The sequence below is a fragment of the Dermacentor andersoni genome, chromosome 9 (assembly GCF_023375885.2).
Source record: "Dermacentor andersoni chromosome 9, qqDerAnde1_hic_scaffold, whole genome shotgun sequence".
NCBI classification, from domain to species: Eukaryota; Metazoa; Arthropoda; class Arachnida; order Ixodida; family Ixodidae; genus Dermacentor; species Dermacentor andersoni.
The window spans coordinates 133,420,577-133,434,058 of NC_092822.1; the positions used below are offsets into that span (position 1 = coordinate 133,420,577).

The 13,482-nt window shown below is 46.3% G+C and overlaps 1 protein-coding gene across 2 annotated transcripts in view; it reads right to left on the bottom strand.

Moving 5' to 3' along the window:
- Positions 1 to 13,482, bottom strand: part of LOC126529753 (agrin-like) — a 481,149-nt gene that overhangs the window by 104,843 nt on the left and 362,824 nt on the right. For both annotated transcript variants that reach the window (XM_055069999.1, XM_055069998.1), the window contains exons 10-11: positions 8,615 to 9,011; positions 7,524 to 7,915 (exon numbers count right to left, since the gene is read on the bottom strand). In XM_055069999.1, the coding sequence (XP_054925974.1) occupies positions 7,524 to 7,915; positions 8,615 to 9,011 (789 nt within the window). The remainder of the gene's footprint in view (positions 1 to 7,523; positions 7,916 to 8,614; positions 9,012 to 13,482) is intronic.

Below are 13,482 nucleotides of genomic sequence, written 5' to 3' on the forward strand. Positions count from 1 at the left end.
ACGACTGCCGTGCGGCCGGACGTAGCTGAGAAGTCAACGAGGGAACCGGTGTTCCCGGTGCGAGACGACTGATGGCCAAACACGGCACTCACGCCTTCGGCGACACATGCGCTCCTGGACTCCTCTGAGACGTGAGCCGCAACCTCCCTCGACAGCGTCAGCAGCTGAGCCGGCGTAGCATTGGGCAAAACTTGGGTCCGAGTCGCAGCGTCTTCTCTTACTCCGTAGGGATGGGCTGGCTACTCAGGTTCAAATTTGAACCTTGTAATGTGTCTGGATTCTTTTTCGAAGGCAAACACGGGCTTGTCTGGCACCACATCCACTTGGTGGTTTGGTTGGGCGCCTTTATCTAACTTTGATAGCTTCGCGGAGAGCTCGGTTCAACTCAGCTTTCTCGGAAGACCGTACGTAGGCAGTTTTCGAAGAATCCTACCTAGTGCCATAGCTCAGCGTTGAGCATCCCGCCACATCCACCTTGCGCGTCCCGTAGAAGGACGCAACACACCACAAAGAACTTGTACTTCTGGCAAACATAACGAAGCCTTAGCATACCAGGAAGCTGTTATTGCGCGGCAGATGTAGATTGCGATCAGCGAGGGCAGATAGGCGGAATTAGAGAAGTTTTCGAACACATAAAAGAGTCATGCGTCCTAGAAAGCAAGCTTTTACAAGGCAAAATTTGGGCGAGTTAGTGAAACTGCATACTCGGTGCACACATGATAAGGGCTTGATTCAGAGCTTGCTTCCATGTATTACGATCTCGGAGCTTTTTTTTTGTGTGTGTGTTGTTATGCACACCATCGCGATTGACTTGTAAAACTATTTTAAACATTTTGGGGGCACTGAAGCGCGCTTGACAATGATGTGCTTTTGCTCTGTGTCGGCAGATAAAAACTCGTGGTTTTCCGAGTATAAATTTTAGATTGAAGTTAGCGCTCGTGCTGTCTTGTGTTGCTTTTCTGTGTCTCCGTGTTATTTGCACTTCAAATGAAGTACGCAGCTTCGCCCAAACAAAGTGAATGAAGTGATCGAACTGTGCGCCGCAGACAGCGCACAAGTCGGCGTAATGCGAGCGGCTCAAACGGCCATCTTGCTGACACGACGCGTTTTAGTGACCACGCTCAGCGTAGTGCACGATTATCATTCACGATACCAGGTCACTGTGGTTGGCTTTTTTATAACGTCATGTTGATTTAACTGGTTTGCGCCAGGCGCGGAGCACCGTAAGACTGTCGACGGCTGGAACAAAATTCTTGCGCTTAATTCACAAACACCTATGGAGACTTTCTTACGGGAAATGAGAAAAATATAGAAAGAACTTTGCAGGAATCGAGTGAAAGAAATAAGTGACACCATTTCGCCTAGATCTGATGTTAGTTCGGGGTTTGGAATAAGTATTTCCAACCAGTCGCAAGACGAATATCTGCTGCGCGTGTTATGCTACGCACGTTTTTCTGCGAAGAACGAAGTCACTTCCGTGATACGCGACTGTGTGGTTACATATACAAATTGGTTTGTTTGTTTGTGTGCGTGCTTGTTTGTGTGTGTGTGTGTGTTCGTGTGTGTTTGCGAGCACACGCGCGCGCGCGCGTGTGTGTGTGTCTGTGCGTGTGCCTGCGTGTGTGGAGCCTTAGGACTCGACCTAACCGAAGCTTCATTACATTCACAGATATGACCTGTACATTGTCACTTACCGTAAGTGCGCCCTCCTTAGTGCATTGCTAAATAAATACCAACTAATAAAAGGAGAATTATTGTAGGTTATTAGTCCCTGACAGGCTCGCATAAGTGCCTAGATATTGGGCGGTACTGTATAGTTTGTAGTTATTGTTTCACCGAATGCACCTTAGCAATCACCGGCAATGACAGGTGGCCGTCGTATCACACTCTACATATTGGATCAGAGGCCGCTTTATAACGACTCCCGGTTGACCTATTATTGTACGAAGTTTCATGGCGGCATGGATCTTTGTAGTTCATTTGAATAAAGTGGCATAGACCAACCAGACAGATATCTGCTCAAAAATGTTTGCCCTCAGATACAAGTATTTGTTTGCTTTCATTTCATCCGATTGGCTACAGGAGGACTCATGTGACCACTATTTACTCCGTCATGACATGTATTTTATTGCAGAGCTTCACGCTCGCTCGTACGTGAATTTCGCATCAATGGTGGTAGGTGATTTTATTCATCATTTAAGTTTTTTTATATTGTCACGTAGTAGAGACGGTAAAGAATAGAGTAGCGAGACTGTGAATAACGATACTAAGTTTCTATTGGGCGAATGTGAGCCCACAAAGACAGGCTACACTCAAAGCACAACGATAGCGGCGAACACAGTCGTCGATCGTCGAAATCTTATCTGCCGGGCAAGCGCGTCGGGTTTTGTCCATGAGTCATCGAAGGTTCCAGAATAATCGCTGGCGCCCGAGTGTCTTCCAGAAAGTACTGAACAATTCGCATCGCGCATACAATGCGATTACACAAGGTTCGGTGACGACAGACAACGGATAGAAGCATCGATAACATTTGCCAAACTTCCGATACGTGCAGGGGCGTCCTGCGCTGAGCGATAACGTTTAATCTTTGTTAGCCCATGAAAAAGTGGTCATCCGAGAAAGATAAACAACTACACGTGTCAAACGGTCATGGTAGTGACCTCCCGCTTCATATCATAGAGGATTGCCGCCCGTCGTACGCATGCGTTCGCTCACACCGTAGGCCAAGGGATGAGTAAAAAAATGTCACGTGCAGGCACTACGTCGCTTCGTATGTGCGCTCGATTGAAACTATGAGCAACATATTAGAACGCTGAGGCTGATAGCAAGGAACACCACAGCGAATTGTCGAAAAGCAATAAGTTTTAGGCGAAGCAAAAAATTGAAAAACCTTGAACCGATAAAAAGTGCATATCCACTTTGGAATCAAGCATACAACGCACAGCTCAGCAGTATTCATGTCAATAAAGCATAAAACAAGCGGCGAAACCGCATGATGGATGATAAGGCGCTAGTGAGCAATGGGAGGCACGTTCCTTCTCCTCGCATGTGTTTCCCGGTAAAGATTACGGTTGCTTAAGCTGCTCCGGTGGGAAAGGGGCACCGGCAGCATACGAATCATTGAGTGACGTCAGCAAACTTCATATATAAATGGGAGATATGCCTACAACTCATTCAGTTCATTGCAAGACCGCTATGGGTAGACCGGGCAAAGACTCACGAAGAATACGGCAATACGATGAGCGTCGAAGACTGCAAAATGGTAATGCTCAGCAAAAGTGTCGTGCTAAGACTAGGCAGAACAATAAAACATATCATATACCCATCGACGACATTTGAGTGGTTTTCTACCAACTTCGCTGGCCATCCACTATCGCAGGTTAAGGACGGCTAATCAATTTCTGATAATTTGAACCATTTAGGCGTTCATTCGCTGCTTCATCTCGTATGAAAAAAATTTTAGCCCACAAAAGAGTCTGGAAAAATAATCATCCGCAACCCTATGAGCGAGGGAAAGCTCAAACTAGAAATTAAGACGATACAAGCGCACAACGCAAATCACTGAAAACTTAACAATTGTCACGGATGGACACCACTGTTCTTTTTGCTACCACCCAATAGAATGTCACAAGAGTATGATTATTCACGCTATTGCGCGCACAGACAAACAGAGCCTGTCAGGTACCCACCGTGGTTGCTCAGTGGCTATGGTGTTGGGCTGCTGAGCACGAGGTCGCGGGATCGAATCCCGGCCACGGCGGTCACATTTCGATGGGGGCGAAATGCGAAAACACCCGTGTGCTTAGATTTAGGTGCACGTTAAAGAACCCCAGCTGGTCGAAATTTCTGGATTCCTCCACTACGGCGTTCCTCATAATCAGAAAGTGGTTTTGGCACGTAAAACTCCATATATTAAAAAAAGAGGCTGTCAGGCACTAAGCAGCGCAGCATTAATGTTACTGTCTTCAATGGCAGCGCAGGCGAATACAATTATGCACTAAAAGTGCTCAATGCACTTTGAATTGACCAATCAGACTGCGCCCCAAGTGCACACGCCATCGTTGGCTATCAGTGAATCGTTCGCCACAGCGCATTCCAGCGCGTCACCTTGAGCAGCGCCGATAGACCTGCGTATGCTCGTAAGGGTAATACAATACTATCCTATAAATTCCTTCCTACGTTGGCAGCTGCGACACCTGCTTACGGTTTTCGAATTGACCCATTCTGAGTATTTAAGCAAGTACTGAGGCTGGCACCTGTTCTACAATTACATACTAGCCTTTTTTCGACTACAGCGCTTGTCCTTGCATGGGCGAGAATGCGCAGCAAGCTTGCTGATCTATGATCAGTTTTAGCATTGTGAATTCGCTGTTTGCGTATGGTTTTGCTTAACCCGAAATTTGTTCGTCAGATCGCGTAGTGAATTCCGCCCCTTATGTCCAAGATAGGAATGCCGCAAGCGCATAGAAAGTATGGTACACTTTTCTCCCTAATTTAGCGATAAGGTCGATTTCGTGATCGGTAGAGCAGAATTCCTTATGCCGCCAGGAATTTATGAGCTAATGCCAAGATAATTAGCTTCTACGTTTTTCCATAAGCGGCGGTGACATGGTTGTAGGAATAGTTGCTTGTAATTCTTTTTAATTCACTGTACTATTATCATCATCATCATCAGTAGTAGCAGCAACAGCCTATGTTATGTCCACTGCACGACGAAGGCACCTGCGATCTCCAATTAGCCCTGTCCCGTGCCAACCGATTCCAACTACGCGAGCGAATTTCATCTCCCCATCTAGTGGGCTGCCGTCCTCGATTGCACTTCCCTTCTCTTGGTACCCATTCTGACCCGAATGGTCCAACGGTTATCTAACCTGCGCATTACATGACCTGCCCAGCTCCATTTTTTTCTCTTAATGTCAATCAGAATATCGGCTATACCCGCTTGTTCTCTCATCTAAACCGTCTTCAAAACTTACGTCCATGCTGGAAATCAATGCAAATGATATGTATTAGGCCCGGTATTCCCTGAACCTGAGCATACTTGTGCGGCATTTTTGAGATCATTATTTGTATCTCTAAATTGTATTGGTTCTTTCCGCCATAGCTACCGTTTTAGAATAGATGAGCCCACCAACTCGACAAATGTTCCTGCTTCCAAAAACAACGGCCAGTGTGACTTGACGATCTGTATTGCCCGGAAGCTACGCTTCACACACATCAGCAAAGAAGGCCTCGTAAGCAGTTCTTCAGTATCCTGCGGTTTAACGCAAATGATTTATCTGTACTTCTACGCCATCCCCTTCCTAACGTCTACGACCGCCAAAATCTAGTTATTCTCCATTTGTTCCCCTTGTGCCCACTATAGCTCTTTACGAAGGTAACCCAATTACTTGTGCTACGTATGACCTACAACACTCTATTTATTTCGTTTTAAAATGTTTTAAAATGTTTTTTTTTTGTTTAAAATGTTTTAGAACCTTTCCAAATTTTTATTTTCCAGAAGGTGAATTTTATTTTTTTATTTTTTTTATTGCTAAGGAATCTACATACAATCAAAATCGTGGTGCAGAAAAAATTACGTCTCTATCCGGTTCTGGTAAAAAGGTATGTTGTTTTCTAGAACTGCCTGTAGCCAAGATATCGATTTTTAAAGCAAACTTACGGTTGTGCGCAGGATACTTTTGGATTAGTTGGTATGAGTTATTTTAAAGATTAATAAAACTGAATATGGCTGAGCGCTACAATTTTTCATTCAAAGGACTGTATGTCCCTAAATATGTCTATGTAAGCTTATGCATTGTTTAGTTTGGAATATACTAGTGTGTATATCATTTCAACAACGGAAATAGTGGCAAGCTGGATATATTGAGGCATGCTGGCATTGATCCTGCCAACTACACCACAGTAGCTTCCCTCAGGAGGGACCGAACACTCGTGAAGAATGGCGACTGTCAGTCGACGGTTGGCGAGAAACAAGCTCAAAAAAAAAAAAACGACGAGCTATAAAACGATGTAAAGGTGAATTCCTGGCACCTTAAGAGGGACCCACCTGTGAGCCTGGTGGGTTCTAGCCTCCCACAGCCTTCCATTGATCTATATTAAATGTATGGAAAACCTAACTGTTCTTTTTCTCGAAACATCATTTTCATTTGTTTTTTGTTGCGTAGAAGCTCGTAACTTTTGAACAAAGCAGTATTTTCCAATGAAACTTCACATCCTTCTTTCTTAAACAGTAAGCTGTGCAATGGACTAGGACAATTGAAAACCATAAATAGCTTTTGAAGTTATAGCATTTCAATTGAAATGCAACCACCTTAAGATACACAATTTTTGGTTTTTCGGGTATAACTTACTTAATACTGATGACAGCGCAGATATCCTAGTTCATCGCACAACCGGCCTAAATTTATGCCAAGCCATTTTCTTTTCATGTGATAGGATCAGTAGTTATGACTGCTGTCATGATTGACATACTTTGGGTATTTTTCCAAATTAAATTGTAATTAGTTTAGATTTTTTACATAACGCACTTTAAACAGCCCTTCTGGAGGCAGATAGAAAGGAACCAGTTTTGGGTCACTATGTAAAAAGATTTCCGAAAAGGTGGCAACATGCTCTGGTCACCATTGGTTCTTAAATTTTCGCTTTGTTCTTTCTGATGTATCGCATGGTGTTATTCTAGCCGCCGCCGCTCTTTGCTGTGGTCCCTTGAAACTTCATTTAACAGCTTCGACGTCTTAATAGGATAAGTCACTACGTACAATCGGCGTCACTCTTGTCTAGAGCGCGGTAACGGCGGCCGCCAGGCCGCTCCGCAGCCAGCTAGCGATGTCTTTTATATAGGGGTGCAGAATTATTATAAGCAATTCATAGACGTGTACAGCTTCTACAGCGCGACTGCCGCCTCCGCAGGTTAATAAGATTGAGCAGTGATTGTTATAATTACGCTCATATGTTGCCTCGTCTAATCCCCACTCTGTAGTACAAGGTGCCATGTAGGAAAAGGGTTGTTCGCTCGCTCAGGAACACCGAATGGCCAAACGAATGATGTGTCACTACTTATCGTCTTACTTCGATCGGGGATGCGATTGTCACTCTACTGCTCTTAACACGGCAAGCTGGGCGAGTTGGTCATTGAACATGTTGCTATGCGCAACGCGGACGAAGGACGAGAGGAAGTACACAATACGAGCGCTCATCGCGAAATTAGACGCACAGCAGATGCGAGGAGTCTCATTAGCACAGGCACACTTAACATGGAATAATTGGTTTCATTTGTTGGCATGGCTCGAGGAGAATCCGCGCTGTAAATGAATTAAAATACGCAAGGTCATGACTGCGCCTCTTAAAGAGTGAGTGCAAAGACTGCAAGTAGCGATCAGTAGTCACGAGATTAGCACATATTTACGGGTACTATACATGGTTGTTTCGAGGAACGGCTTATACTGCTGTGGTCTACTTTTTAGCTAATTAGGAGGCCTACGATTATCGGCGGTGAGCAGCTTCTCGCAGGATATACGCACCTTTAGGTAACGCTTCGCCACCACCCGGTGGAAGCGACCCATGGTGAGCGGCTTGGGCGCGCGCAGCAGGACGGGTCCGGAGCCGAGGTTGTAGCGGAACTCGAGGTGCCCGTCTCGCAACGCCAGCGACACGAAGTCCCCAGCACCCGAAGTGGTCTGGCCGTTGTACAGGAGCAACCCATCTGGCGCGTCCGCCTTCAGCTCCAGCTCGAGCGACAGACCCGTGTAGGCCTGCAGCCGGTGCAGCTCCAGGAAAGAGCGGCCGGAGAACTGGGGCACGCGCAGCGGCTGCAGTGGCGGGGACTCCGGCGGCGCTCGCTCTTCGTCACCACGGATGTCCTCCTCCTCCTCCTCCTCGGTGCCGGCGACGGGTGGACGGCCTTCCTGGGGTTCTGCATTACAGAGGAGTGTATTTCTACTGCTGCTGCAGGGTGGATCATTTCTGCCTGAGCATTAATAAGGCGTTGCCGTACGTGAGGGCGGCGTGCTGCACCGAACCGTTCTAAGTACGTGGCCATCTTTCCTCAATTTGTTTATTCTAGGAAAAAGTGAACTTGTTGGTTCATCACTCCTTTCTGCGGAATGGTTCGTGACTTTCATTTATATAACGAAGCTCTGGGAGATTGCATGCCTTCGCTCTTTAGTAGTAGTGAACATTAAGATAACGTCTACGTTTCATACACAAGATTCTACTGAGCTCTCCGGCACTCGTAGTTGCATTAGTATTTTGACAGTCTGTGTGTTTATTTACTAATTCATTCGTTCATTCATACATTTTTTATACTGCGAAGCAGAATGGGTTGCCAGTTGCCAGAGATATTTGACCACCAAGAAAAATGACGCGGCGATCGGCGGGGATACACCTGCGGGGATAGATTTGCGGCGATACATTTAAGAGCGCCTAGTACTTGATACGGTATGCCAAACCTGTTCATGTTCAATTAAGTGGTTGTCAGGATGAAAGCTTCGAAAATGCGCTCGTCACAGGGATGCATTTGACTGCACCGCAATGTTTGTCCACATCACCGCATGGCGCCACGGCTATAAACTCAACTGGTTCTGCCAATCAAGAAAGAAAGGGGTCCAGTCACCATCAGTGGCTGCCGTTGGTCGTGTGCTTAGCGGCGGGAACCCGCCCAGTGGGTCGCCTCCTGGGCTGCCCTGGAACCAACCCTGGAACTCGGAGTCGACGCCGGCGTCTCTGTGGGCCGTCGACCTCCGAACGGGCCCTGCCGTAGGTGACGGGGGAGCCTCCTCGCAGGGCCCAGGACTGCGCACGGTCAAATTTCGCTGCAGACGGCACACAAACTGGCGCAGCTGGCAGGCCGACGCGTAAGTGTTGCCGTCCGAGCCACAGACGGGTCCGCCTTCTTCTGGTCCGCCCGTGCACTGCTCGCAAGTGGATGGCTGCGAAGGCGCAGACGCTGAGGCACAACCGTGGCTGCCCAGCAGCGCCCCGGGATCCGTGCACTCGGTGCACTTCATGCCCTGCGTGACACGACGACGCACCTCGGTTCTTTTTTTTTTCGTTTCACCCACTGGGAATCACTGGGAATTCCAAGTGCTACAGACTAGAAGGCCCATAACTTTGAAGATGCTTAGTTATACACGCGCAAACATTTACACCCATCAATGACTAAGGCGAGATCATAGGGCGGCCATGTCACAACATATGCAGCAAAAATTACTGTAAGGCCTCATTGGGGCAATATGATGCGGCAGCCTATACTGTTGCTGCACTTTTTAAATGACCGTGCACTTGAGCGTAAAAATTCCTTATGATAAAGGCCGCGATACTTTTTATATTATCGCCCACAGGAGGCTCAGCATTTACACATTTTGAATTTTCATCCGTCCCATTGAAAGTTAATTATGGCTGGCGAGTTTTGTTAATTTTTTTACGACAGACTGCCCAATAGAAATGATTTAGGAATTACTAACAAACATTGGTTTATCATTTATGAACAAAACCTATCTCTTATCGCTATACGCCGAAACTGAGACAATGGCACACAAGCTGAATGGACGAAATAGGCCTTAGCGGGTGACGTGTGCTGATGTAATTCGAAGTGAAAACTACCAGTGTCAGAGAGGCACGCTCGCACATTTCGAGTCTAACCAGCTTGCACTGCAGACTGTTACAGCAGCAAGCGAATAAACCAGACCATTCTGAATGAACTGCATCTTGAGTCTTGGCGCCAAGCTGCAAGAACAGCACAGTCATCGTTGCAATTTGCGCAAGACACTGGACTAGACTCAGCACTATAACACTGCCGCTTCTTCGGCAGAGTATACTCGCACATCTATTTGTGTTGGCATCCATCCAGCCCTGCTCTTCCCCTTCCCCAGTTCGGGAGGTCGGCAGAGGGCATTAACCCGCACTGACCTTTCTGCCTGACTAAATATATTCGTTTTCTCTTGAATCTAATGGTTTCTACCAGTTCCATCACGAAAACACTGCCAATAAATATATCTAGAATGTCTGTAACATATGTGAGGCTAGTAGCTATAATATGGCTGGTATATTTCTTGGGGTAAGCGGCGGCAAATAATGTACGCGCGTGTGCCTCGAGATCATCAATGCTCTTTCGTTTTTCTTTGTCTTGAATTTCTCCGTCCCATATACCAAAATAGGGAACTAGGCACGCTAGTCTCTATGCACTTTCAAATTTTCCACAGAAAGGCCCTACAATGGATGGATGCATGGATGGACGGATGCTGTGAACGTTCCATTTGAAACGGGGCGGTGGGTTGCGCCACCTCGCTCTTGTTACTATTTTGCCTAATGCCCTAGAGCACTGCACAGGTCCGCACTGCCCCAAATGCTCGGGGACGGCCCAGCCTGCCGGCCGGGTCGCGCCGTCCGAAGCGTTTTTCAGCGTGCTCGGGCCAGGCCCAGGCTTGAAGCTGCAGGACCGGGCCGTGCTCGGGCATGAGATTGCAGACCCTCGCCAGACTCGGGCTTGAAGCCATGGCCGGGGCCGGACATGGGCCCACTCATTAATGGGCCTAAGTCAGGCCTTCCAGCTCACGCGAACGTTATGCATCCCAAGATTCAAGGCATTCTGTGTCACGCTGAAGAAACACATGGAAAGCGCTGGATCCTAGTATTCTTTAGCACAGAAAAGAGCAAACAGGTGAAGTTCTATTTCTTTCTTTTCCACACGAACAAACATTGTTTCTGTGTCGGAGAAAAAAATAAATCAAACAATAAACCGCTCATCAAACCATTGTCTTTGCATTGGTTTGGACCCTGCAATATTACCCTCGACACGATCATAATATTTTAGCGCTAACGCAAGGGGTGGCGCTTTCTTGTGCATTTATTTTTTGTTGTTGCGCTGGTGAAGTGTTTATATACACACATATATATATATACATATATATATATATATATATATATATATATATATATATATATATATATATATTCTTCAGCCTGGTTGCGCCCGCTGCAGCACAAAGGCCCCTACCATACTTCTCCAACTACCCCGGTCATGTACTAATTGTAACCATGTTGTCCCTGCAAATTTCTTTATCTCATCTGCCCACCTAACTTTCTGCCGCCCCCTGCTATGCTACCCTTCCCTTGGAATCCAGTCCGTAACCCTTAATGACCATCGGTTACCTTCCCTCCTCATTACATATCCTGCCCATGCCCATTTCTTTTTCTTGATTTCTACAAAGATATCATTAACTCGCGTTTGTTCCCTCACCCAATCTGCTCTTTTCTTCTCCCTTAACGTTACATCCATCATTCTTCTTTCCATAGCTCCTTGCGTCGTCCTCAACTTGAGCAGAACCCTTTTCGTAAGCCTCCAGGTTTCTGCCCCGTACGTGAGTACTGGTAAGACACAGCTGGTTTACACTGTTCTCTTGAGGGATAATGGCAACCTGCTGTTCTTGATCTGAGAATGCCTACCAAACGCAACCGGGCCCATTCTTCTTCTTCTGATTATTTCAGTCTCATGATCCGAATTCGCGGTCACCACCTGCCCTAAGTAGATGTATTCCCTTACCACTTCCACTGCCTCGCTACCTATCGTAAACTGCTGTTCACTTCCGAGACAGGCAAACATAAGTTTAGTTTTCTGCAGATTCATCTTTAGACCCACCCTTCTGATTTACCTCTCGACGTCAGTGAGCAGGCATTGCAATTGGTCCCCTGAGCTACTAAGCAAGGCAATATCATCAGCGATTCGCAAGTTACTAAGGTATTCTCCATTAGCTCTTATCCTCAATTCTTCCCAATCCAGGTCTCTGAACACCTCCTGTAAACACGCTGTGCATAGCATTGGAGAGATCGTATCTCCCTGTCTGATGCCGTTCTTTATTGGGATTTTGTTGCTTTTTTATGGAGAACTACGGTGGCTGTCGAGCGGCTATAGATATCTGTCAGTATTTTTACCTGCGGCTCGTCTACACCCTGATTCCGTAATGCCTCCATGACTGCTGAGGTTTCGACTGAATCAAATTCTTTCTCGTAATCAAGGAAAGCTATATATAAGGGTTGGTTATATTCCGCACATTTCTCTATTACCTGATTGATAGTGTGAATATGGTCTATTGTTGAGTAGCCTTTACGGAATCCTGCCTGGTCCTTTGGTTGACAGAAGTCTAAGGTGTTGCTGATTAATTAGCGATTACTTTAGTAAATATTTTGTAGGCAACGGACAGTAAGCTGATTGGTGTATAAATTTTGATGTCGTTGGCGTCCCCTTTCTTATGGACTAGGATTACGTTAGCGTTCTTCCAAGGTTCCGGTACGCTCGAAGTCATGACACATTGCGTATACAGGGTGGCCCGTTTTTCTAGAATAGTCAGCCCACCATCCAACAAATCTGCTGCTACTTGAGCCTCCCCAGCTGCCTTCACCTTTGCAGAGCTCCCAAGGCTTTCTTTACTTCTTCCGGCGTTACTTGCAAGATTTGAAATTCCTCTAGACTATTCTCTCTTCCATTATCGTCGTGGGTGTCACTGGTACTGTATAAATCTCTATAGAACTCCTCAGCCACTTGAACTATCTTTTCCATATTAGTAATGATATGGCCGGCTTTGTCCCTTAGCGCATACATCTGATTCTTGCCTATTCCTAGTGTCTTCTTCACTGCTTTTAGGCTTCCTGCGTTCATGAGAGTATGTTCAATTCTATCCATAATACAGTTCCTTATGTTAGCTGACTTGCGCTTGTAGATTAAGTTGGAAAGTTCTGCCAGTTCTATCCTAGCTGAAGGGTTAGAGGTTTTCATACATTGGCGTTTCTTATCAGATCTCTCCTGCGATAGCTTACTGGCATCCTGCCTAACGGAGTTACCGCCGACTTCTATTGCACACTCCTTAATGATGCCCATAAGATTATCGTTCATGTCTTCAACACTAAGGTCCTCTTCCTGAGTTAAAGCTGAATATCTGTTCTGTAGCTTGATCCGGAATTCCTCTACTTCGCTCCTACCGCTAACTCATTGATCGGCTTCTTACGTACCAGTTTCTTCCGGTCCCTTCTCAGGTCTAGCCTAATTCGAGTTCTTACCATCCTATGGTCATCGCAGCCCACCTTGCCGAGCACATCCACATCTTTTACGATGCCAAGGTTAGCGCAGAGTAGAAAGTCTATTTCATTTCTAGTCTCGCAATTGAGGCTCCTCCACGTCCACTTTCGGCTATCCCGCTGGCGGAAGAAAGTATTCATTATCTGCATATTATTCTGTTCTGCGAACTCTACTAATAACTCTACCCTGCTATTCCTTGAGCCTATGCCATATTCCCCCACTGACTGGTTTCCAGCCTGCTTCTTCCCTACCGTGGCATTGAAGTCGCCCATCAGTATACTGTATTTCGTTTTGACATTACCCAACGCCGATTACACGTCTTCATAGAAGCTTTCGACTTCCAGGTCATCATGACTGGATGTAGGGGCGTAGACCTGTACAACCTTCATTTTGTACCTCTTATTAAGTTT